General features: G+C 47.3%; 2 protein-coding genes across 3 annotated transcripts; one reads left to right on the top strand and one right to left on the bottom strand.

The window, feature by feature from the left end:
• The first annotated feature begins 279 nt into the window (after positions 1-279).
• Positions 280-10,759, top strand: CEP15 (centrosomal protein 15). The gene is made up of 5 exons (XM_066327276.1): positions 280-364; positions 1,735-1,815; positions 2,516-2,639; positions 7,370-7,444; positions 9,943-10,759. The coding sequence occupies exons 2-5, from the start codon at positions 1,763-1,765 to the stop codon at positions 10,084-10,086; spliced, it is 396 nt and encodes a 131-aa protein (XP_066183373.1). The 5' UTR covers positions 280-364; positions 1,735-1,762; the 3' UTR covers positions 10,087-10,759.
• Positions 10,760-21,107: 10,348 nt separating this feature from the next.
• FEZF2 (FEZ family zinc finger 2) lies at positions 21,108-25,332 on the bottom strand. Of its 2 annotated transcripts, XM_066327273.1 has the most exons (6): positions 24,833-25,332; positions 23,790-24,404; positions 22,577-23,418; positions 22,350-22,484; positions 22,126-22,258; positions 21,108-21,699 (listed from the first exon to the last, which is right to left on the bottom strand). In XM_066327273.1, the coding sequence occupies exons 3-6, from the start codon at positions 23,360-23,362 to the stop codon at positions 21,443-21,445; spliced, it is 1,311 nt and encodes a 436-aa protein (XP_066183370.1). In that variant the 5' UTR covers positions 23,363-23,418; positions 23,790-24,404; positions 24,833-25,332; the 3' UTR covers positions 21,108-21,442. The 2 variants fall into 2 exon arrangements, with proteins under 2 accessions (XP_066183370.1, XP_066183372.1); XM_066327275.1 differs by lacking the exons at positions 23,790-24,404; positions 24,833-25,332 and having other exon boundaries at positions 22,577-23,485.
• Between the last annotated feature and the right edge of the window lie 216 nt (positions 25,333-25,548).

Genomic DNA, 25,548 nt, shown 5'->3' with positions numbered 1-25,548 from the left:
AAGGCTGTGCCTTGCACAGAGGGAGGGACACTTATTTTAAACGCATATCCCGGCAGCAGCTCCCGGGACTCCGGCTCGGGAGCTCGGTGAGGCTGACCCCGGCCACGCACCACCCACTGCCTCCGGCCGCCCCTCAGCGCTCCCGCGCTCCCGCCCCGGGCCGTGATTGGCCCCGCGCCCTCCGGCTCCTCCAATCGCAGGGACGGAGCCCGTCCCCGCCCCCGCCTGATCCCGCCCACCGAGACGGCAGCTCGGCTCCACCTTTCCGGCCGTCTCCATGGCAGCGGGGGCGGGGGGTGTTTTTAGACGTCCCGAAGACCGATGCGGGTGGTGGCTTTCTTTTTCGAAGCCGGCGAGGCTAAAGGTAAACTAGCTGGTGTATTTGGTTTTTAATTTTTATTTCCTGACTTGTTCTCCCGTAACCATACGGGCTGGTACCTTTCTACGACATCGTAAATCCATCCCGCCCCCCTCTCCCAATGGTAGGGCGCAGGCGGTGCGCGGCCCCGCTGTGGCCGTGGCGCTCCGGCGCAGTTGGGGCCGCGGCCTGAGGCGCGGCGGCCGCGGGTCCTGAGGTGGCGATGCTGTCCTCGGGCCCAGGGGCTTCCCTGGGGCGGCTGCAGCTCCGGGGGCTGCCCGCGGAGGTTCATCCCGGGCTGCCTCAGGCCTCGGCATGCGCCCAGGGCAGTGGCTGCCCCACGGTGCAGCGGGCGGAGGATGCTCAGGCTGGCGCCCGCTTGTCACTCACTTTGATGCTGGTTTATTGCTCCGGTTGTAAGCTATAGCGCCTTTAAAAACAGGAGGTACGTGCTCTGGCTTCTCCTGTCGCCGGTAAAGGTGTGTGGCGAGGAGCACGAAGTGCCCCGGCTGAAGGAAGGAGCGCCATAGGGCTGTGCTCCGTGTGAAACAAGGTGAAGCATTAGCAGCAGGACAGGCTGATGGAAGTGTTTTCAGAGTGTGGTAAAACATGTATTCCTAGAAGATGCGCCCCAGCGTCCACAGAGAGCACGTGTAAATCGCTGGTTTCAGAGTTAGGTGTGACACGTGATAGTGAGGAGGCCTTAACTAATGTTATCTTGATGGGTTTTTTAGTTCTCCCAGCCTTAGACATGACCATGTGACAAGTTATTTAATTTTACTTAATGTGACAATAACACAGTCACCTCTGAGGTGGGAAAAAAAAAAAAAAAAGCCAAAACATTTTCAGTCTTCTGAGAAGAGCTGTAGGATCTTTATTTGCATCAGTAAGCACTTGATCTCCTTAATGGCTCAGAAAAAAAACCCAGCAAGTTCTAAATAACATGAACATAGTTTCCTATGAACAGATCCCTGTATTGTGAGAAGTAGTTTACAAGAGTAACTGTGTTCAGTGTGACGTGATAAAAGCCAGAAATCAGTAATGTAAGCAGTAATAGACAATTTATGTAAGCACAGAGTGTGTTTGTAAGCATCTGTAACTCGAGAAAACTCAGTGCTGAGTCTGGAACTGAAAAAAAATTTGTTTTCATAAATTATTAGGATATAGTAGCATTTTCCTAAAACATATTGTGAACATTAGTAGTGTGAATGTATTCAAAGCATATTGTAGCAATGTCTTGTGGCAAGTTTTGTGTAGATAGCTGACATATAGATATAATGTGTGCAGCTTTCTAAGCAGAATTGTTTAATGCTGGAAAGTGCATGTTAATGTACATCTTTAGAAGATTTTGATGTCGTTTGGTTTTCATTTTACAGAGTACAAAACCGGGGCAAACAACTGAAGATGTCATCTTGTTTGGCTCAGGAGGTTCACCTTGCTAGAAGACACGAGGAGATGTGAGTAGTTGTGCTCTGCCTCGCAGCAGTTTGTGTTGGGGCTGGTGATATTCTCCCTCCCGGTGAATCTGAGCTCTGCACAGCGCAGTGCTGCTTCAGCAACGGGCTGGAGTTCCAGGAGGTGGCACTCTTCCTTCAGGAACCATGGGAATTAGCATCCTTGCCTGCCGTTAAAGGGTATTTAGGTTGATGAGGTTTTTTTGACTTCCAATGGTGGTACTGGTTTAAGATCTCCATTGTTAACCTGTCACCGTTAAATTCCTATTTGGGGAAGGTAATTGGATTCTCTCACTCAATGCCTCAATTATAGAATTGCTTCTTTGTTGCCCTGTAAACTCAAATTGTGAGGCAAATACAGTAGTGATTCAGGAAAATTTGCTTTTCTTGTAACAACAGTAGGTGCCAATGAGCAAGTGTAGTAATGATGGAGTCACCCCAACCCGCCCTGTCTTTCCTTCTTGTGGGAGATTCAGTGTTTCTAAACACCTCAGCATTTGAGGACTGCTGGTTGCAACATTATAGCTTGGTGCAAGCACAGCAGGTGATGCCTGCCTGTACCTTTTCTCTCCCCCAGCACACCCACGCTGCAGCCGGCTTAATTAGCCCCATAGTTTTGAGAAAACTGGGTAAGGTAAAAAGGTTATTTTCTAGCTCCTGAGCAAAATGTTCTACCCACTTAGCAAAATGTTTTCCTTTGTAGACTGTCTCAGAGATCAGAGCTGCTACAGCAGATGGAGACTTATCTAAGAGACAAAAAGACTAAAAAGACATGGCAAACTCAAGCAGCTGATGCAGCTCGTAGAAGGAATGCAGCACTTTTAAATGTAAGTTTCTGCAACTACCAGGAACCACATCAAAATGTCACGGTTATGTAGCTTAGATAATTAAAAAAAAAAAAAAAAAAGTGTTTGCTCTATAGTTGTCATTTGAATTTTCTTCTATATGGTTCCCTTAGCTGGAACTTGCCCAAAAAGTATTAAATGACAAGTCTTTATTATCCGATGGCATCACTACCTATTTCCCGTGCCCTTCTTATAAAAACCTCGAGGTGGCAGCTGCTACTATGTATTTTTAATTTTTTTTTAAGCACATGTAGAGATGTAACACATGCTAGTACATGTCTGCCTGAGAGAACTTCGGGGTCTGTCAGGACTCACAGCCCCTCTATGCTTTGATTCAAGACATGGGGGTGTGTTTGGAAATGGGCTGACCAGGCTACAGTGCTTTGGGCCAGGGGCAGGAACAGTTCTCCTGCTGTGGTTGTGTTAAGTTGTGGAAGAGGTTCTCAGTGTAATATTTTTCTCTAAAGAGGTGTAGAGTGACTTCAAGGATTTTACTTGCAAGTCTGTAGAAGCAGTGTTTGGTGTTTCTGGCTCTTCAGAGGGGTGACACCATTAATAACACTCATAGCTTTTCTACATACCCGTTGTCATATTTAGGTAAGATTTGTTTCCTAGGCAATTAAAAAGATCTAAGTTTGATGGCAGGGACTGGAATAATGAAAGGCTCCTCTGGAACCCCTAGCTCAGGCATCTGAGTCTGAAGAGATGCACTTGACCACTGACACGATGCATTTGAAAAATGTGTGTCAGTTTTTCAGGAGGCTGGAAACTGAACCTCCTGTGCCTTTTCTTTAAGCTCCTAGTTATTATGGGTCCATAATGCGTGTATGGAAAAAGTGAGTTTTACTCTAGAAAATCACAAGATTAATTTGTGTCACCAGAATTTCTTGGGTTTGTTTTTTTTTTTCACGCAGAGCCTGGTTCAGATTTAAAATGTGAACATTTTAAATTTGACATTTCACATTTTGAGTGGGTATAGTTCTGTTATGTTAGAGTTTGTATTTAAACGGGAGGCTTATTTAGAGAGGGGCAGACAAGGAGAACAGTTAGCCAGGAATGCCTTCTTAACTATTGTGTGACAAAGAATATTTTTCTACTTGGGGTGGTGAACTGGTGCATTCTGGACAGGAGCAATCAAGCCCCTCTTTACTGGGTATAGTAAGTGTAGGTGCTTCAGTGAGAAGCTGAGGACAAATGGATGGTTTGGGTGTTTATTTCCATAGCTCTTATTTTGTTGATTTAGTAATTTCAGCCATTATGACTCCTGTTTTCCACAGGCATTTTAGGTTAGATTTTTACTTTGTAAATATAGGGTTTTATGAATTATGTGTTTGTGAATGCATTCTCAGGTTACGTATGCAGGCAAATGCAATAAATGCAGAGTCTATTTCTCCATCCTGAAAGCCTTATTGTGTTGGAAATGGTAACAATAGCTCAGACATATACAGAGTGTAAATATTTCTGCAGTTAAACAGATATTTGCTATCTTCTGTCACATCCTCAAAATTGTTCCTTTCAAGTGTCAAAAATGTTGGTGTTTGTACAGAAAAAAAGCAAAAACATATGTACCAAAACAAATTCTGTTGCAGGATAAAATAGCATAAATCAATTTAAATCTATTAATTTTATCCTGGTTTTAACAAGCATGCACTCCTGCAGATGCTTTTTGATAACAGAAGAAAACAGGAAAAAAAAATCTATGCAGCATAATATATGAGAAGCTTGAAAACAAGACTGATTAATGTGCCAGCTTCAGAATATTGTTCCTGATACCAGGCACTGTACATTTCACAGTTACCATGTGGAGAGTTGTTGATTTGGCCTACTCAAAAATACATGGACATGACGAAGTGTTATTTTTTTATTTGCATTTCTGTTTTTCTGCATGTAAGCAAAATCAGTTGTTTTCAGTAATAGATCATAGCAAAAGCCATTTTTCTTTCTCTGTGCTAGTTGGAATTTATGCACAGGAAAGATTTCAAAATTAATTTAAATTCTAATCAGTAGGAAGCAAGGAACTAACCTTTTTTTTTTTAATTGAAATTTTGACATTACAAGCATTTGTTCAGCATTTTAGCATAATTATCAGAGTATTTTCCTCAATGTCTTTAGAGGGAGACTGCAGATTAGGGAAATCTGTATCATTTGGTGCTTATATAATGTTGTCGTAATAAAAGCAGAAATTAGACTAGTATTTGTAATCTAATTTATGACATTTGTTTCTCAGTGATATTTCTTGTGTTTAGAAATATGTATTACTGTGCAACAGCTTGTACCATGAAATAGAAAAGAAAGAGTATGCTATATAGTAATTAGTACTGGAAAGGTAATTTAAAACAAATTTGCTTTCCTTCCCGGGCATGCAATTCCAGAATTATTTAAGTGTGATTGTGCCAGACTGATATCAATATAAGTGACAGCTGAATTTGGTCCCCTAAAAGCAATGCATGTGTCATGCATTCCATTTTACCTCTGGGGAAGGGTCTTGAATTGTTTTTGTTCCAGTCCTTGTGGTTTTAGGGGAAGTACTGTAAGATGCTCTCTTTTTTTTCAGTACTGTGACATATTAGATTAGCTGGGGTTTTTTTCAAGGAATTTTATACTGCTGATGTATTTATTTTTATATTGATGACAAAGATTTATTTTTCCTATAAAGCTAACCAGTTGTGGAGACACACGAGAAGTGCCATCTAATCTTTTTGTAGTTCCAGTTATTTTCTAAAGCATACTACACCTTCCAGCAAAAATTTCCTTCCCTGTCTGTCATTAAATCAGTATTCTGAATGACAATAGACTGCACAACACAAACTGGAGTGAGCAATGAAAAGACACATCCAATATCTAGGCTATGCCAAAGTGACCTTCTCTACTAAGCATATATGCACAACTGCTGTCTCCTTTCTTGCCTGAAAGACATTCATTTCCTATCACCATAAACATCCCAGTTACTTGGCTGAGTCTATAAAGAAATAATGATTGATATTCTTCTTCCTTCCTGTGAAAAATTCCTGCAGTAATTAGGAAGAAGGAATCGGAAAGGAGGAAAATCCAATGGAAGAATATGAGGTGAACATTACTGAATGATCCTTTTATTCAGTATGGTTTGTTGTGGTAACTTCTCCAGAAGTTACCTGGCCTGAGCCACTCTGGTGCAAGCTTCTTTGGCTGCTGTTTGTATCTATCTGTTCTAAGTATGTGCAACAGAGAAACTCCCTGCTTGAGTCACTTAACTCTGTGTTATTTTGACATCGTGATTTCAAATGGCCTGTGTCCTTTTTCCTGTGTCCTCTACATGTTTATCCCATTAATTATTTTCTTACCTGAGAAGGGGCAGCCATTTGCTGCTTGTGAGAATTTGGATAAATCTGAGAGTTAGTTTTCTCTTTCTCTGACTCGTACAGTGGTATGGATTTTGCTGTAGAAAAGGGAGGAACAATTTTGCTTGGATTAGGTTTGTAATTATATAGAAGAGAACATTGTAAAAGGAATTAATGAAATAAAATAAGATGAACACCAAATTGAACAATCTGACTGTATGTGTGTCACTAAGTTGAACTTCAGCAAGGCTGGTTTTTGGCTTTTATTAATCATACTCTACTGAACTAAACTTGAGTTGAACACTGTTTACTTATTGATGTATTCAGACTGGCTATTATTCAATACGAGTAATCATGTTTGGTCTCTCTTGTGGATATGCTCCTCCAGAATCTCACTCTTCTTTTCAGCAGCAGTGGTGGTGAATATTTGGGAAGTCCCTTTGGGGAATTTCCTCTCTCATTTAGTTTTTCTGTTGTACTCTTCACACCCGCTCTCTGCTCCCAACTCTGCCATCTGCTATACTTTCTTTCCCCCTCCACTCTGTTCAGCTTTGGCTTCTTCACACCCCACTCCCACGTCCCTTTCTGTCTCTCTTCATCTGCCCACCACTCAATCTCTTCAATGTTTGGGTATGGAACTAAGCCCACAAGAACAGGTCAGAACTTTAAAGGGGGAGAGTGGTTAGTTTAGGGGCATGCTTTGATTTGTTTGTTGCTGTTGATTTGTTTTGTTGTTGTTGTTGTTTCTTTTTTAAAAGATTTATTTGGGCCTCTGTGAATCCAGCACACATCCACTGGACAAGCAGAAACCCAAATACTGATTTTATTTTTTTTTTTTTTTTTTTTGTAAGAAAACTATGTGAGGTGCATTGTCATCCAAGCTTGTCTGGTGAACAGCTTGCTGCAGCTCTACATTTATGTGCACATGTTATGCATGCATATTAGCAACTCATCTTTGTCTTGAGAAGTAAAGATCTTGCACATAATTTGCCTAGTTACTTTACAGTTACAGTAGCTAGAATACATGCTTCAGTCTTATGCAGCAGAGAAAAAGATGTTCCATTCCCCTCTATTTCCTTAAGTTTTATACAACAGAATGTTGCTAGTTTACCCTGGTGTCCAGAGAGAATAGCAGTGGTTACAGCAGAAGTCTGACTTGGTTATGAAATGTATAAAAAGGTGCAGCAAACATATCTAGCAGCTGTAGGGTGTTAGTCTAAGTAGTACAAGTTGTATTTCAGAATGACTAAAAATATATTTGAACTTCAGTGTTAATTTTTAAATGCTGTTTAGCTGTAATGGGTTTATTTAGTTAATTTAAATGTCTTTATATGTGTATTTTCCTTTTAAAATTTGAAGTGCTTCTTTTTAAAATGTGCTTTGCTTGTGTTTTAGGATATAGAAGCAGCAGAAAAAAGGCTGCAAGAAAGAATGTGTTTACTTCCACATCCTGATACTGTTAAGTTAGAAGTAAGTCCTAGAACTGTCTTTTCATTTGTTTTCATTTGCTGTTTACCAAACTTTGCGCTTTTATTTTTTTCCCTGAAGCATGCTCTTAAAGTGAAAATAATTGATTTTAAAATCCAGTGACTGGTATAGCCAAAGGCCTGTGTACTGTGTAGCAAGCTGAACCTAAATTCTGGGACAAGGTCCCTAGATTCTGGAGCATTCTGGTGGAAATATTTGTCGGCTTTCAGATCTATACAAACTTCTATTTAAAAATTAAGTTAAATATTAAAAAAATTAATATTGTGAATAGCTGAAGATTACTGTGTTTACTGTGTCAGAGCTATTTAGTTTCTTTTATATGGTCATCCCATTCTCAGTTTACCACAGACTGTCATCTTTACATTTCAGGGTCAACAGTTTATCAGCATGAACAGAGAAAATTTCACATCAATTATTTTAGATTTGTTTGGAAGCTTATGAAAAGTATTACAGCAGGAACACTCGGTTCTTTTTTTTTTTTTTCCTTCTCAACCTGCAGTCCCTAAAGCATTACTTCAAGATAAAAAATTGTGAGCAGATTCCCATCTGTTTCTTGCCCCAGTGGTTTGTGTGCTGTGTGGTGGCTTGGTTCCCAGAGGCACAGGAGCAGAGTGTCCCGTGCTGGTTTGGGGGCCAGGGCTCTGTCAGAGCAGGGCACAGGGCCAGGTTTCAGCACTGTCAGCTGTGAAGAGAGGTGCATTGTACCTCAGCTTCACACCTGCTGGGCATGTGTTGGCATGCTTAGGCTATTACTTAAAGGAGAGGCATCACTTCTTGTTCTGGTTACTGTTCAAAGTTTTCATCTGTCATTGCATCTTGTAAATAGCCTGCTGGGACTGTGACAGGGTGCACACTGGGTATGCACCTTCAGTGGCTTTTTTAGTATTTTTTAGACATTTTCAGGCAGAAGGGTACATCCTTTCCTGAGTACCTGTAGGCTTTGAATGATGCTAAAGAGATGCCAACCTTCTAATATTAAACATTCAACCTATTTTGACTGTAGTTTTAGACTCTTCAGTGGCTTTGGAGACACCACTAGAGTTGTTTTGGGTCAGTTAGTCCCGTGGTAGGTGTGAAGCTGCTTGTCGAGCGAAGTCCACACAAATTGGAGGCTGCAGAATGTCTGCACTCTGCAGCAGTGGTGAAATTTTGGAGAGAACAGAGTTACTATTTGAAGGAGAAGATCCTATTTCAGCTTTTTTTTTTTTTTTTTTTTTTTTTATGCTTCTAGAGAAGAGTGCTATAAATAGTGGGAAAAGAAAACTTTCTTTCGTGGTACAAAATTCTTGTGCATGCTTTGTTCCAAAACACTTCTGAGCATATTTCACTCAGCCATATATGTGTCTGTATTAATATACTCTGAAAGTTATGGCTATAATGGATCCCCAGCTTGCTGAGTCGGAGTAGTTTTGTGTGACAGCACATATGCTTGTCAAAAAAGATTCTTTGAGTAAATCTGTTGAAGAAAATATTTTTGTAAACCTGCAAGAGGCATAGTTATATCTGAGTTGCATGTAAGGATCAAAATGATTAGCCAGGAATCCAATACTTTGCAGGGAGATCTTCAGTTTTATGCTGCACTTCTCCTTCATTATATACTTAAGTAAAGAAAAAAGGCTCACTATATATGTATCAAAACTGTTTTCTACTGCAAAATTACATTTTTCTGAATGGACATCAATGGCAATAAATATTTACATATGTGGATGGATTATAGTGTTATCTTAGCACAGTTGCTAGATCACGTTATTTTGTGGGGAAAAATGATACCTGGCACTTAAAATTTTCCTGAAAATCCTACAAACAACAGTTATCCTTAGGATAACACAAAAAGGATGAATGATAATAACCAGATAAATAATGTGTTAAATGTATTACTCAGAGGCACAGTGTAAAGCAAGACGAAGGATTAGATGATCCACAGTGATTCTCCTAGACCACATGCTAAATATAGATCACCTTTTTATTATTATTTTAATTTGTGATCCATATACTGGAGGGATTACTTCATCAGTGAGTTATCAAGTCTAAAATTTTACTCAAATATTTTGAACTATATTTCCATATAGAACTGTAAACTTATATTGGTAAATGTGCAGCTTTCATTTCAAATTTTTTTCCACTGCAAAATAAAATTCCAGTAACTAACATACTTAACCATAAAAGCTGCTCTTGGAAAAGTATATAATCATGGAAAATAGTTTTTTTTAAAGGTACTGTAAGGTCTAAACTGATGTGTTGCTTACCACAAGAGGGCACATTCAGTCACTTCACAGTTTGTCCTGCAGAATGAAATATTTCCAAGCTGATATTTTGTATCATACAAGAGATTAAAAATTTCATATGTTAAGTACGTTGTTCTTTTCTGAATTGCTTTCCATTTAAAGTAAGACTTAATAATGCGTTGAATTTCTATATTGTTTTAAACTGGCTGACACGTATTTTAAAATTAAGTTTATTTTTTCTTATATCTTTCTCAGACTCTCTATTGGGCATCAGTAAAAGAATCTCTTCCCAAGTGGGAAGAGTTTCTTTTAGGAAGAGCAGAAGTTCCTATTGGCTTTAAGAAAACGAAAGCTACAAAGCAGAGCATAAACTACCCTGAAGAAGATTCACAAAAATAAACATTTTAGTTTCATTTTGGTTTGTGATTTATCACTTAAGCAGAGAAGATCATCCAGATTGGGCAAGAGAATATCATGCCACTAAAACTGCAGTGTAAATAATTTAAATGAAAATTAAATTATTAAATCTTATAGAATAATTTCATTCCATTGTTGCATTGTGTACAAATCCTTATTTTTATTCTGTACTAGGGAAGCAATCCTCAAACGGGCTTTTAGGATCAAGAAGGAGCAACACTGGTGTCTAGATTTCCACCAAGGCAATTGGGTTTTCAGTGTGAAAAGAGTTTTATGTTATTTTTAATCCTTTGCTTCTAGATATAAGTGCGATAAGACAGATTCTTGCATTATCTTTCTTCACTTCAGTCATCTGTGCTGCATGCCTGCTCGTGGATGAGGGAGAAAGGAAGAAGTTACTGTTAGCAGAAAAGGCAGGCTGTGCCTCAGAGTAGCCTTGGTTTAGCCCCAGGAATCTGTGCGAGAACCTTCACCAGAGCAGTTGTAGAAGGAACAAACTTCAATTTCTGCATCTTGTTTTCCTTGATTTTTTTTTGTCATTGCCATTTTTCTCATTCATACACCTCACTCCAGGCAGCTTTTCCCAACCTCCTTCTGCCTACATTGTATTGCTTGTCTAAGGGTTGGGCAAACAAATCTCTAGGCCTTGTTGCTACTTCTAGACTGCTCTTAATGCTATTTTCTTTCTGCTGATGTAATCTACAAGTGAGAACTTTTTCTGAGGCATGAAAAGTTTGAAAGAAGCAAACTGAAAGGTAACTGGCAGTGGCTGTCCAAGAACAAAGCATATACAGAAGTTGAGGATATAATATTTTCATTTTCAGCATTGAACAGCTTCTCAGCTTCCTCCTACAGAGGTGCAGTATCAGTGAGTTTTAATTGTACTGAGCTAACTAGGGATGAAAAATCCACTGATACAGAACTTCCAAAAGTGTCAGTTCAGTGGAAAATCCTTCCTGGTGTGTGACATGGCCTGCAGAAAATTAATCTTTCCTAACCAAAAGAAGCCTAGAAAATATTAATTTCTTCTATTGTTGAGAACCTGGACTTGAGTCAATGCACTTGTAAAATTTTTGTCTCCTGCAACAACATCATTCCACCCCCAACCTGGAAGTAGTAGGGGGAAAAAAAAAAGTACCTCTGCCAGTGTCTGAGGATATGAAAGTGTAATGATTGCAAATATTGCTAGGCTAATAGTTATCTGTGCTATGCATCTTCATCCTACATGGAAAGAGACACCACTATTCAAAAAACATATCCCTTTGCAGCATGAAGAATGACTGACGTGATAAAATCAAAACTTCAGGTGCAATATAAAATTGTTGCATATTTTCCACAGGAATATTAAGAGTTCATTTTAAACTTTTTCTATTGAAGTGTCCATTAAACTGATAACTTTTTACAGAAACTGCCATCTTAGAATTATCCTGTTGAGTGGGTGTTGGTGTTTGTAACAATAACGTTGTTTTCATAATATGTGATGGCAGATTAGCACGCTTCTCTGCAGTGTTGTTAACAGTTGTAATTAAGGAATAAACAGTAAAGGGTGTCAGTCCGATGACAATTTCATCTATAGTGTCACAATACAAAATGTCACAAAATATTAGAACTGTTATATAACTACAAAAATATCAAATTAGGCTTTCATCTTACAAGCTGAGAGCTTAAAAAAAACTTGGCATAGAGACCATTGCAATTTTATACCTACTCAGTGTTCTGTCACAAAGACAACTTGGTAATATTTTCTTCTGTAAACTCACAATGTGATTTTCAATCTGATTTAGTGGGAATGTGTATGGATCTTACCGTTGTAGAGCTCACATTTAAAAAGCAAATAATTGGAACCGGTTGAGCACACAAGAAGGGAAAACCTATTACATGACGCTCAGAATGAAGGGATGGATGAGCAGTTAGTTACTAACAAAGAATGGGATTCATCCTGTTCTTTGCATCCAAAGGGAAATCACTTCAACAAAAATCCGGGCCCCTAAGTACTTTATACATGCAAATAATCTGGGTCTTTATCTCTTCCGACTCCGCCTAACCACCGGGACACAATGCAGATGCTCGCTAGCTCCTTGCCCTTGTGCTTTCCCCTGGAAGGAGATCTGGGGTGTGGACACTGAGTGCATGGCAGCTGCATGGGTGAGAATTTGGCAACCTGCAAGCAGGGCTGGAGTAGTTACCGTGCTGCAGTTAGGTGCTCACATAGCGTGCCTGAGGGTAAAATGAAATGATCTTCAAAGAGGGAATTTAATTTTATTTCCTGCAGCATAACTTTAGAAGCAATAGCACAGCTAGTTCAGGGGAAATGATGTAGGAATGTGTCCAGAAAAGGAAAAAACTGAATGAAGAGAAACACTTGAAGCAGTTCTCAGAGACAAGGGCTTTCGTGTTGGCCTGTGATATGAAGCAAATAAATGCAATTGCCTGTGCCTGTGAAATAGCACAGTAAGAGGGGCAGGGGCAACACAGCAGGGCCATTAAGGTACAGGAGCAAGTGTCTGCTGAGTTGGGGTATGCAGTGGCAGGGACCATAATTATATGGTATCTCCTGTTCTACTTAGATTTGTTGAGTTTAATTTACCATGGCTGGGCTAGCTTGATACTTTTTTTTTGTAGATACAGATTTGAGAAAGTAAATGTTAAATTGTAGTGTACTTCGAAAAAAAAAAAAAATTCAGAATCCCCCAAAGTGATTTCTACTGATATGATTGAATATTGGTCTTCTATGAGATCTTGAATGGGTATTCTTCACCAAGACAAGGCGGTCACCTCAAACACATTGATCATATGTAGTTATACCTCATTTTATCCCAAGCTTTTATATATATATATCAAAAAATATAAAATATAGAAATGACATCATATACATCTTCTGTAATTTTCTACTCATCATAATTTTTTCCCCAAAAAAATACCTTCACCACACCTCACCCCCCCAAAAAAAAAAAAAATCAAACACAAACAAACAAAAACAAACCCAAACTTCTTACTCTATAGTCTTGACTTGCTGCTTGTCCTTTTGTGTTGCAATATATGTATACACAAGGTGCAGTGGTCCTATGGGCCTGTTACTTTTTGTGCTTTTCTGATAGATGGCAGACAGCAATTGAGTAAAAAGCAGTGAGAAAACCCAAAGGTGTTTCCTGTTTGTTAGTTAATCTTGGAGTATCTTGCAATAAGAAATTATTATTTATACTTTTCTAGGTTAATGCACAGATGAGTAACCCCAATACTAACCCAGGAGCGCCGCCGTTCACCCATCTTGTCACCTCACCATCACATTCCCAAGCTTTTTATTTTCTCAGTAATTCTGACTGTGGGGGCAGGAGCAGAAGGCAAGGCATGTTACTTTTCCCTAGCATAAGAAATTTCTTACTCTGCAGAATCTTTCACAAGCCTATTAATTTAATTTGAGGGTACATTTGAAATAGTTGGATTAGATGCATATCTGACACTATGGTATCCTCTTGATTGTATTTATTCAGGGTCATGTTTTCATAGAAGTTGGGAGCTAATTTTTAGGCTGAGCTGATAGTTCTTCATTTCTGTCTTTTTTATTCTCATAGAGCAGGTTGGGGATGCTCAGTTTGAGCTTGTTGGTACTGAAAAATAAGAAAACCAAATTTAAAATTGAATGTACTTTTAGAGGTTATATCTGAAAGAAAACATTATTTACTCCATAATGGTAATTTTCATAATATTTTAATAGTTGTGTTCAGATACAACTTGACCTTAAATATCACCCCAAATGCAAGCTGTTTTAACATATTTGTAATGCTAAGGTCTTCATTACTGTGATATTCTGTTTGCTGAAGGATTATAGTCCATGGATATACTGTGTTATAGTTGAAATAAAGCTTTGATCCTCTTAGATCTCAGTGTTGCATTGCATGTATGAGTTGGATGTAAGTTGGTGCCTGCTGCAGCCAAGTATGAAGAGTGATAAATACTTTGCTTAGGTATGGTGTTTGTTTTCCTCTGACTCTGACATAAAATATTAATCTGCTAAGTGAAGATTAAAATCTCAGAAGTTTACCGATGAAAAATCCAAATGTAATGAATCCCAGATCGATTATTTGCATTCTTCCTATTGTTTCATACTTTGTAAGCTGAATCACTTCAGATATGCAATTACTAGGAAGATGTAGATATAGATACTTAAACCCTTGCTAAGGAAACAGGTGGGGGAAAACTGTTCTTTAGTACATCCTCCTGCTGTGTGAAACTCTTTGTCTTTGCTATAAATAGGGTGATTTAATTTGGGAATTTGCTACTCCTTTTAAACACAGTTAAAACAGCTCTTGAAAATGCGCTAAGCTGTACCCGCTGTGTTTGTAGCCTTCCAGTTGTAGCTTTTACATTTGACTTAGTTTGAACACGTCTGTTTTTAACGCATACAGATAGAAAGTATGCTCACTTCTTCCCGTAAGTTTTATCGCTGCGATGATGATCTTAAAAATAAATGTGTGGTGTTCTTTCCCCTCACTCTCAGTCGTATCACCTACCAGAAAGCCTAATAAGCAACAAAATAGTGTGAGACAGTATTTACATCACACTTTTGAAACAGATTCAAGCAGAGCCAGCTGCTGTAAGATTATTTTACAAATCTATTGTGAATTAATAAAAGGAAAAAATTGCCTTCCTTTAGGTAGATTACAGTCTCCTTTACTAATTACCGTAGCTTGAAGCCGCAGTAAATAAGTACCTGCCTCACTGCGGTGAATGAGAAACGTAATTTTGGTAACCAGACTTGCCTTTCTTCACCCATTTAGTTCGTATGCGTTCCAATAGCTTCATTCACGGAGCTCTGACTGTTGCTCAATAAAAGCTTCCGGAGGATAATGTGTTCAAAGTGAAGCACATGCCGGCAGCTTTGTTCAGCGCCGGCGAACCTGCGCGCTGCGCTCCGCGGACGCGCTCGCCCCGCGCCCCGCCGGTGCGGGCTCTGCCCGAGGGGCAGTGCTGCTTCCAGCCGGGGGAACGCCGAGCCAAGCGACTGTGGGGAAGGGAGAAAGGAGGGGACGAAAAAAATAAACCCCAAACAAACCAAACCCCGTCTCTCGGTGGTTGCCCGGTGTGAATCGAGCTCGCCGTGGCGCGGGGGCGGACGGACGGGTGCCGGTCGGTCGGGATCGGGGCGCGGGGACTGCGCGTCGCCGGGAGCGGTGCGCTGGGAGAGGGAAGCGCATTGTGTGTGTCCTCCCTCGCTCAACGGCGCCGAGATTCCCAGGAAAGCTCTGGGCAGCGGGTTTGATTCCTTGGAAACGCTCGTAATCGTGATGTTAACGGTAAAAAACGTATCAGTAAATCCCTAGGAAAAAGGTTTGTCTGTGTGACCCAAAGTGCCCAGACAACTGGAAGCTGTGTTTAGAGGGTGCTTAAACTACTGCAGCCGCTTTTCTCTATTTCTCGGACAGGTTTTTTTGTATGAAGTTTCCGGGTACACTTGGCTTTTTTCCTCTATAATTAGCTTTCTTTTGCTGGATTCATTGATAGATACGATAATCCAGTGTTGGTAATATCTCAATTCATTAACATAATGAATCAGAAGGAAGAGGCTGATAATAAATCAGAAAGCTTCTATTTATGTGCAATATCTTGGCAACTGGCAGCAGTGAGGAAGACAGTAGAATGAGTATCAGACAGTTAACGGGACCTCGGGAACGCGGCTGCGGGCGGTCTCAGGTGCTCTCTGCGGTTTAAGCGCCTGAGCCCTTCCCAGGACAATCGTGTCCATTGCAGCGGCGCTGGTGTGAGAAAATACCTGTCTCCCGTGGCCTCGGTCCCCCAAGTGGTTCAAAGCGCCCGTCCCCGCTGTGTTTGGGCTGCGGCCGCTGCTGGCAGAGCAGCCCCTCGGGCTGGGACGGGGGTTCCGCTGCCCCCCAGCACTGCTGTGGTCCCGTTTGTGCGCATTGCCCGCGGGCTGGGGCGGCCCGGGAGGGGCCGGGGATGCTCCCAGAGGCTCGGCGAGGAGCCGGGAGAGGCGAAGCGGGTCCAGCGAGGTCCCCACTCCTTGTCCCATCGGCCGGGAGTACTTCTGTCCCCGGATCAGATCTCTTTTAAAGTTTGCCATCGGCCTGCTTCTTCTACCAACGCAAAAGACGGCAAAGATGTAAATATTTGTACAAGTCAAGTTTTGTGTTGTTTCGGGATTATACACCCAGAATTCTGGGAGCGGACCTTTTCTGTGGTCTGACGGCGTTGGGGACAAAAATGTGCTTCGGTGACTAAACATGCTCTTACCGAAGTCGCTTTAAAGCGGAGTTTAAGATCACTAGTGACTTGAAGCACCCGCAGTGAAGGGCTGTTTGCGCTCCCTAGAGAGCGCGCCCGAGGCCCCCTGAGGGCTGAGCCCCATGGCCCGCGGCAGCTTCAACACCTTGCGGGGAGAGACGGCCCATGAAACAGACAGCACAGAAATCTAAATGTACCCTTTTTTCTTTTTCCTTTTTTTTTTTTTTTTTTTTTTAATTTTTAATTGAGGGCACGTGTTGCCCGTGATTCAATCAATTAAGCAATTGCAGTAAATCAATGAGGTAAATACAGATAACACGAGGCTGGCTGTGGCTTTGGGCTAGGCAGGGTTAGCAATAGGAGTAGGCTGGGAATGGAGTGAAAAGTTGGGACAGCGTCACCTGGAGAATCAGGATGTGTGGTAGAACCAGCTGGTAAGAACATTTCCCTCCCTCTTCTCTAAGGCCCCGTGGGGATGGTGTTGGTCAGCACAGCCCCGTACCCGTGAGAGGGCTGGTGAGAAGGCGGGGACGATGGCAGCAAGGGGGAGCTGGGAGGGCAGCTGGGTAGGGCAAAGCTGGCCGTGATGTGAGGTCTGTGTGCAGGAATCTTCAGCAGAGGAAGGCCACGGGGTGACCGTCTCACCAGGCACTAACCCCCGCCCAGGAGCGCGGTCCAAGGGGTGGGTGCCTGTCCTGCTGGTGGCCCCCTCTGCCTGCACAGCCCCAGGCTCTACCTGTCCCTTGCCCTCCCATCTGCATGTGGCTCTCCATGGGGCTAAAGTGGCCGGGCAGGCAGCGGTAGCCCTCGCTGTGGCCGCTGTCGGTGCCGGCTGAAGGGAATGCCTCCGCGGGGCCCCGCCGTGCCGTCTTTGCCCTCGGCTGCAGGGGCCCTCAGTCTCTCCACAGAGCTCGGCCGTGGGTGGCAATGCAGCGGCGGCTCTCTGGGGGTATCCAGGGTACAAATCTGAAGGGGCTAGAGAGGACCTGAGGAGAGAGGCAGGAGGTGTTAGGGGAGTGGGCAGGAGCCACACCACGAGGGCTGGGGAAGGAGCGCTAGGGCTGGCAGCAAGAGCCTGAAAGAACAGAAGTGCCCTGATCGCAGCCCTGGGAGGATGAGGCCCACGAAACCCGTCCCTGGAGGGGACCCTCGTGGATGACACGCAGGGGTGGGCTGGCACAGTCGAGGCCTAGCAGGCTTACTTAAAAATAATGCAAATACTTCCGTAAAACGGCTTAAAGCGGCAGAAGGGCAAGTCCTGCGGGCACCTGGGCGTCCTGGGGGACACGGCGGTTTGGGAAAGGCATGCGTCAATTTAGCCCTGGTGTTGACTTAAGCGAAAGTGCTAAGCCATTCCTAAACCTAAGTCAATACAGACTTAAGCCAAAATTGTTATTAACGAGCTCTAATCTGATTTAAGAGCCTCCGAGCGAGCCGTGTCTACACGACGCGCGTTGCCTTGCGCTGCGCTCCGCGGTGCCCGGTCCCCGGGGGGGTCCCGCAGCCGGGGCAGCGGGAGGGGTCGGGGGAATGCAGCCCCGGGGAGGAGGAATGCAGCGGGCTTCGGGGAGAGCCGGGCCGCCGCGATTTCGGCTGACCGTGATCTCTCTCCGCGGGATAACTTCTTAAAACTGTACCCAGCTCGGCTGCCCTGGGGCGATTCGGGTCTGTGCAAGCGCCTCCGGGCGGGGGGCCTTTGCCGTACTCGGCCGGGGTGCAGTGCCGAGGGCCCAGCAGCTCCGCTCGCTCGGAGAGGGACATGCCAGTGCATTTCTTCCCCTGTCCCAAAGGGGCAGTTGAGCCCTCCACTCCACCCCTCACTGGGGGCCTTTCTTTTATTCCCCACCAGCTTTGAGCAGCGCTGTTTCAGATTGGCCTTTTTATGTTTGATATAAAGAATAGTTGTTGGCCAATTCCATCTTTTCATCGCTGCTCTCCAGGCCCGGGTCCAAGCGGCTTGTCAGATGCTCATTAACTCCCCCTTTGGCTCTTTCCAGTGTGTCTCCTAAGCTCATTGTGCCAAGAACTAGCGCTTCTTTCTCTTTACATGGCTCCCTTTCTCTGCTCCATCAGGGAGACAAATTACTTTCCAAAAGGGATCGCCAGGGATGGTTTAATGAGAATTTCTCCAGCGCTGGCCGTGGAAATCAATGTAGTTAACATTCGGTGCACTTAATTGGACTTTTCTCTTCTGCCTCCTTCAAAAAAACTCTGAAGCTATCCTGTTAATCTCTCATTTGTAATCAATTGTGTTGACTAAACAAAAGTCTAGGTCGTCCTTTCTTCCTGTCCCAGACAATCCTTTGTTGCCTCTAAATGCCTCATTCTTGAGTGCTCCTGGTCGTGTAGATGGGTCCGATTTTTGACAGTTCATTATTGCGCTTTTGTCCATTTAATCTCCCTCGCTGTGTTTTGCATGTGCATGCCTTAATGAGCTCCGTTGGCAATTAACATGTTTCTAGCAGCAAACCGGTTGCTCAGACGTTTGGAGAGCGGAGTGCAGGGAAAAGGGCAACGCAGCTGCCTGTAGGTTGGTCGCTTCCCGGTGCCCGGCGCGGTGCCGGGACGCACCTGGGAGCCGCCCGGTCCCGGGGAAGCGCTGGGCCGGCCCGGGCGGGCCGAGGGGGAAGCACGGAGGCGCTGGCACGTCGCTCTCTGCGCAGAGGCACCTCTAACCCTCCCCCCGAGGCACCGGCACCGCTCAATCTGTTGTGTGCGCGGCTGCGGCGCCGGGAAAGGGGTTTTTGTGCGGGTTTTGTGTTATTGAGGCTTGCTGGCAAGAGTGCCGAAGTGTGAGCAGTCGTGGACAGCAGAAACATCTTGTGAGGGAGAAGATAATTGGAGTCTCTGGCGTGTGTGTGTCTGACAGAGCCGCCCCTCCCCCGCGATCTGCGGCTTGTGTGTGCCGGGATCCGGGCGAGAGCCGGGGGGGGTCCGGGGCCGGCCGGTGGCCAGCGCGCTGCCGCGGCCCCTTCCCGGGGCGGCCGAGATCGGGGGATAGCCGGAGCGACAGCCGCTCCGGGGAGGGCCGCCCACCGCCCCCCAGGAGGGCCCAGGTGACCCAGCCCACCGGTGGTGGCGGACACGGCACTTCAGGGTGCCCCGAAGATGCCCTAAGCCGTGACGGGGATGCCGCCCTCCCCTCCAGACGGCTCTGTAAACAACGCCGCATTTTATAAAAATGCGATAAGAACGCACTTCCTTAATTCCCTTCCTGGGAGTGGGTTTCGCGCTGCTCTCGCCCATCAGGAGAGCTGAGGAAGCAGCCTGCGAGCTGTCTGTGGGGCCCGCGCCTGGCTCCCGTTTTCGGCTCCCGGCTGGCAGCCCAGACCTCCTCCCGGCACCCGAGGTGCGGAGAAAGCGGCGCTTCCCCCGGACCTGGCAGCGGGACTGGCTCCGTAGGCAACCCTTCGGGGTGCCCACGCCCCGCTGCCGTCTTCCGGGACCTCGTCCTGCCGTGGCCTTCCGCGGCACAGTGTCCTCACGGAGAGAGGGGTCCCTCCCGCTGTCCCCGGCCCGTGGGTTGTCCCGCCCCGTCTGTCGCGGCGGTGGGAGAGCCAGGCTCGGCTCCCGCCTGCCGGGGCTTGAGCCGCAACCCTTTCGCTTGCGGGACCGTTTCCCCCTGACAGGGTATCCGGACCGCTGACTTATCGGTAACGGGGTTTGCATTTTTTCCCCTTTTTTTAAAAATTTCCTTTTAACATAAAACTCTAGCAATTTTTTTTAACAAATTCGGTCATGATCTTTCCCCGCTGCCAGGATCATTGGACATTTTTTTTTTCGCTCTTTAAACCGTCAAAACGCTATTTCAGACATTAGAAAATGCAAACCCCGAGAAACTCTAAAATCGCCCCGTCTCTACGGCGGGAGCGCGGGGCACGGAGCCCCGGCCCCAGCCCCCAGCCCGCTCCTTGGAGAACGCAGAACATCGCAGACTATTTAATAATGAATCCAGAAACCCGGAGCGAGGGGTCGACTCCCGTTCCTGCGCCCGGCGGCGAGCTGTGCTCGTCCTCGCCTCCCTCTATTTAACCACTCAATTAAGCGGAGAAAGGTGAGCTCCCCATTACGCCGTCCCCAGGCATTTCGGTGCCTCTCTCGTTCCCCTCTTCATTGGCAAGCCCGGCCCGAGCAGCACGCACACGCCCGGCCTCCTCAATCTCCTTTCTCCGCTAGAATAATATTGTTCCTAACGACGTGGCCGGAATAGACACTTGCGTATTAAAAGTGAGGGAGGGGGGGAGATGAGAATGGAATATTTAGTGTAATCCAAGTGCTTGATTATCCATATTCTGATCACAAAGAGTTTCTGAGGCCTGCTGGGAGTGATTAGATTAATGTAATGCGGTTTGAAGGGTCTGTGTTTTCTCTCTTAATTTGGGTCATTACTCGGAAAGCAAGCGTGAGATCATTTTATCTGCATGCAAGGAAAGATAGTCATTCAGGAGCGGTTTAAACACGCCGTAATGAACCGACCCCGAAAAGCGGCGCTGGGAAACTCCGAGCCGCCCCTTCGCGCTGCCGGTCGGGGCGGCGCAGCCCCGCCGGGGGTCCTGCGAGGGCTCTGACCCCGTTCCGGGGGGCGGCAGCAGCCCTCTGAAGCCGCCCGGCTCCCTCCCGCCCTCGTTTCGCTCCTCTGATGCTCGCGGCGCTCGGCGGGCCCTGAAGCGGCAGGGCCCGGCTCCCGCAAGCCGCGTTCACGCCGGGCACAGCGCCGTGCAGCCCGGTCCCCGCTCGGGCCGGGGCCCAGGTGGGAAATGAGACACCTGCGAAGGGCCGGTTTATTGTCCCATGATAGATATAGATATAGATATATTCCTCACTTATTCGAGCGTACATTTAAAATGGAGATTTACAGACACGTATAAAGAGCGCTGTCCTGGCGCCGGGCGGGGGGCGGCCAGCCCGGCCCATCCTGGCCCGCTCCGGCGGCGCAACGCGCCATTAAATAAGATTCCTCTTATATACAACTGCGGCTCGGGGTCGCTTGCTACCGGCGGCTGAGCTCGCTGGGAAAAGGACAGAGAAGCGAAGGCTGGTTTGGATAAATAGTGCTGGCCTGGTTGAGCAGGTCCGAGTGTGGCGGCGCGCCGGGCCCTTAGCTCTGCCCGCTGCGCCCAGGGTCCCGCGGCGGAGGAGCGCTGGAGACGCTGTCGTGCAACTTTCGGACGTGCTTCTTTAAATCAAAGTTTCTGCAAAATCCTTTCCCGCAAGTGACACACGTAAAGGGCTTCTTGTCATTGTGGGTGTGCATGTGGAAAGTCAAGTTATAGATCTGGTGGAAGGCTTTGTTGCAAATGGTACACTTGTACTGCTTCTCTCCGCTGTGGGTCAGCTTGTGGTTCTTGTAGTTGCCTGCCAAAGAGGAAGAAGATGGAAAAGGGAGTTACCGGAGGGTGCCTGGGCCGCACGGTGCACAGGTAAGGGGGGCGTTAGGAAGTGTCTCCACCCGCACCCCCGTCCCACTTGTCAAACTCGGTCCTCGTCAGCGCGGAGCAGCGCGCAACTGGCATGGCACAAATGAGAGGCAGGGTCAACCCGGTGACCCGCGGCAAACGGAGGGCTCTGGATTAGGACCAAGGCCCGGCACCTTTCATTTAAAAAGCATTTAGGGGGAACCGTCAGCACTGCCCGGCGATGCGGCCCAGCTTAGAGGGAAAGTAATTGGGAGCGGCGGCGGATCTGCCTGCGCCCCTCGCTTCCCCCAGCCGGGCAGGGCTCACCGCGTTTAATCCCCGCTAATGATGGGCGAGGGCCCCGGCGCGCCCCGGCTCAGCTCACCTTTCTGGTGGAAGCCCTTGCCGCAGAACTCGCAGACGAAGGGCTTGTAGCCGGCGTGGATGCGGATGTGGGTGTTGAGCGTGGAGCTCCTGTTGAACGCCTTTCCGCACTGGTTGCACTTGTGGGGTTTCTCCTGCACCGGGGTGCGAGAGGCCCGTCAGCGGGGGCTGCGCGGAGAGCAGGGGCGGCCGCCGCCTCCCGCAACCCGGCCGCCCCCCACCTACCTGGGTGTGGATGATTTTGTGCCGGCACAGGGTACTGGCCTGGCGGAAGCCCTTCCCGCAGACCTTGCAGACGAAAGGCCGGGCCCCCGTGTGCACCGGCATGTGGCGGGTGAGGTTGTAGTGCGCGTTGAACACCTGCGGGGAAGCGCCGGGAAGGCGAGGTCAGGCACGGCCCCGCCGCCGCCGCCGCCCCCGGTCCCCCCACCGGCTGCCGGCGTCCCTCTTACCTTGCCGCAGACCTCGCAGGTAAAGTTTTTGGGCTTGCCCTCCGCCGCCCCGCCGCCGCCGCCCCCCATCTTGGCGTGGCCCTTGGGGGGGCCGCCGCGCTCCGCCGCCGCCGCCTCCTTCATCACCTGGTCCAGGTGTCCCGGCAGCCGCTCCTTGTGGGCGAAGGGAGGCGGCGGCGGTAGCTTCTCGGCCGCCAGCCCCGCCAGCTTGGCGTTCTCCAGCAGGAAAAGCTTCTGGTGGGCCGAGAGCCCCCCGGGCGGCGGGGCGCCCAGCAGGCCGGCCGGGAAGAGCTGTCCGTGCAGGAGGTCGGCCGGGTGGTAAGCGGCGTCCAGGTAGTTGAAGTAGTAGAGGGAGCGGGGGGCGGCCGGAACGGCCCCTGCCTGGTGGATGACCTGCGGCTTGATGAGCCGGCCGCTGGGCTGGCCCAGGGCGAGCTCTGCCTTGCAGCAGACGCCGCAGTTGGCTTTGCAGAGCCCCGCGCCGCCCCGCAGGCTGCTCTTCCACAGCTCCGAGTAGTTGAGAGTCTTGGAGGGCAGCTCGTAGCCCAGCGGCGGGATGGGGATCACGCAGGGCAGGGGCGAGCACAGGCTCAGCGGCTTCTTGCCTGGCTCCGGCCCCGGCCCGCCGTGCCGCTCCTCGAAGGCCGGCTTGGGCTCCGACGTCTTTGCCATGATCCGCTCGATGGAGAAGGCCAGGGTCTTGGAGGGGTTAGCGGTGGCGGCTCTGCCGTCGTGCCGGGGGCAGGAGGAAGGCATGACCGTCTCCAGCGACCCCGGGCTCGCCATGTCGCTCCGCCGTGCGGGAACTTGGTGTGAGCAGCGACTCGCTCCCGCGCTCGGCTCTGCATTCCAGAAAAGCCAGGAGACAAATCAATTTAATAAGCACCTTGTTCTCCCCCCACCCCACCCCCCACCGGCACCCCCTCCCTATTTACATTCAAATGAACATATTCAAGAACAATGGCACGTAGGGTACCAGATTACTGCTCATTAAGCGGAACACGCTAAAGTAACATGCAGGCTAGACCTTGTTAGTATTAAAAAAAAAAAAAAAAAAGGAAAAAAAAAAAAAAAAAGGGAAAGAAAAAGAAAACCCTCCCCCAGCCCAATGCCACCCAGCCGAGCCCCACCGATGGCCACGGTCCGGGAAATGAGGGAGCCAGGGGCGGGGGGCAAGGCGAGGGGCGGCGGGGCTCGCCTTGGGACCACTTACCTTTGCCCAGCGCCGGCGAGACTCATCCAAGCAGCGCGGTGTGGCCACAGTCACATTTTGATAGCAAACAACTTCCTGAGCGTCAGATCACGGTCTCGAACATTTAAAGCTGACATCATATGAAGTCACTTCGAGCAGAATGACATGGGGATGCCACCATGGATCTTCCCCAAGCCGAGGCGCCGGGCTGGAGCGCGGTGGGTTGGGGCTGAGAGAGGAAGACGAGCCCCCCCTCTCCACGCACAATTTCCTTCCAGTTTAAGACGCACAAATCGCTCGTGTGCGAGCTGGGTTTTTCCTCTCTCTCTCCCTTCTTAAAAAGCAACTTGCAAAGCAGAGGAATCGTTTTGCATGTGGCAAATTAGAAGGCAAGTGCGATTCACAAGTTGGGTGGAAAAGAGTGCTCCAGTTCTTGCTGGGGTTAGAAGAGCCACTCCGAATGAGCGTGAGGATTTTTTTTTTCTTCTTCTTCTTTTTTTTTTTTTTTTTTTTTTTTTTTTTTTTTTTTTTTTGAAGAAGGGGGAGAATGATTTTTTTTTTTCTAAAGCAACTACCACGCAACCATGCTCGAGTTATTTTGGCAACCCATCTGCAATCAGCTCCGTTGCAACCGAGCTGGAAGATAATTAATAAATTGTCACTTATCTGCGAGCCTCTCCAGCATGTATAAATTAATAGCCAACCCATTAATTAGGACAGTGTATTAATGTTAATTAAACTAAGTTTAATTCCAGCCCTCTCCCCTCTCAGGGTAGCTGGTGATTAGCCTTAAATAAATGCGGAGGGAGTCGTGTCCAGGACTCGAGTTCGCTGCTGAAAAAAAAAAAAAAAAAAAAAAAAAAAAAAGACCCGTGTTCAGCGAAGGGAAGTTCTGCTAGTTGTTACCCCCTAAAGGTGCCCGATGCCCCGGGGGGCACCCGGCGACCCTCCCTTGCCCTTGTAGCCCTTGTCCTGCATCCCCCTCTCCCCCCCACTCTCCCACTCTCTCCAACACTTTCTTCTTCCCCCTTTCCCCCCCGCCCCCCCCAAATAGGCGACGCTACATTATAGCGCCTGGATGCCGGGGTTTCTTTCCTTCCTCTCTCCAATTAAAACGCCGTGATGCGGGAGGGGAGGATTTGCAGAAAACCTCAGATGCGAGGACGCGGTAATTGAGAGAGTCCCGCGTCCACCTGTTTGGGGGGGCCCGGCTGCAGGGCAGCCCCCCCCGGGCTCTGATTAGCCGCCCCGTCCCTGGCCGGGGCTATTCAGCCGAACCAATTTTCCCCCGGCGATTCAGGGCGCTCAATTCTCTTTCACTTGTAGCTACTATAGCGCTGCGTGGAACCAGGTTTTGTGTGTTTCTAAAATAAAGGGGAGGATTATCCGGGGGAGAGGGGGGGAGCGAAGGGTTTAGATTGAGCCTGGCCAGAGGTAAAGCAAGCAATGAAAAGGCCCCTATATATATATATATATTTCCCCCTCCCTCGCGCGTCTAAGAAAGTTTAGAGGAATTCGGGGGTTTTGTGCGGCGCTGACAAAGCTGCGCCTCCTCTGCCCGCCGGGACAGCTCGCCGGCGGCTGTTTGCAGACAGGCTTTTTCACCTGCGCACCACAACACGCTCCAGAAACAAACTTGAAAAGCGGCGGCCGTCCCGGACCGCCTGCGGGCGGAGGGGAGAGCCCAGCCCCGGGGGGACACCCCGCCTGGAGCATCAGGTGTTGGCGTCCGCCCAGCCCTGCCCGCCACGATCTGACGGGTCAGCGTGCGAGGGAGCGG

Source organism: Sylvia atricapilla, chromosome 11 (assembly GCF_009819655.1).
Source record: "Sylvia atricapilla isolate bSylAtr1 chromosome 11, bSylAtr1.pri, whole genome shotgun sequence".
Lineage (NCBI taxonomy): Eukaryota > Metazoa > Chordata > Aves > Passeriformes > Sylviidae > Sylvia > Sylvia atricapilla.
This window is presented reverse-complemented; position numbering and strand designations above follow the sequence as displayed.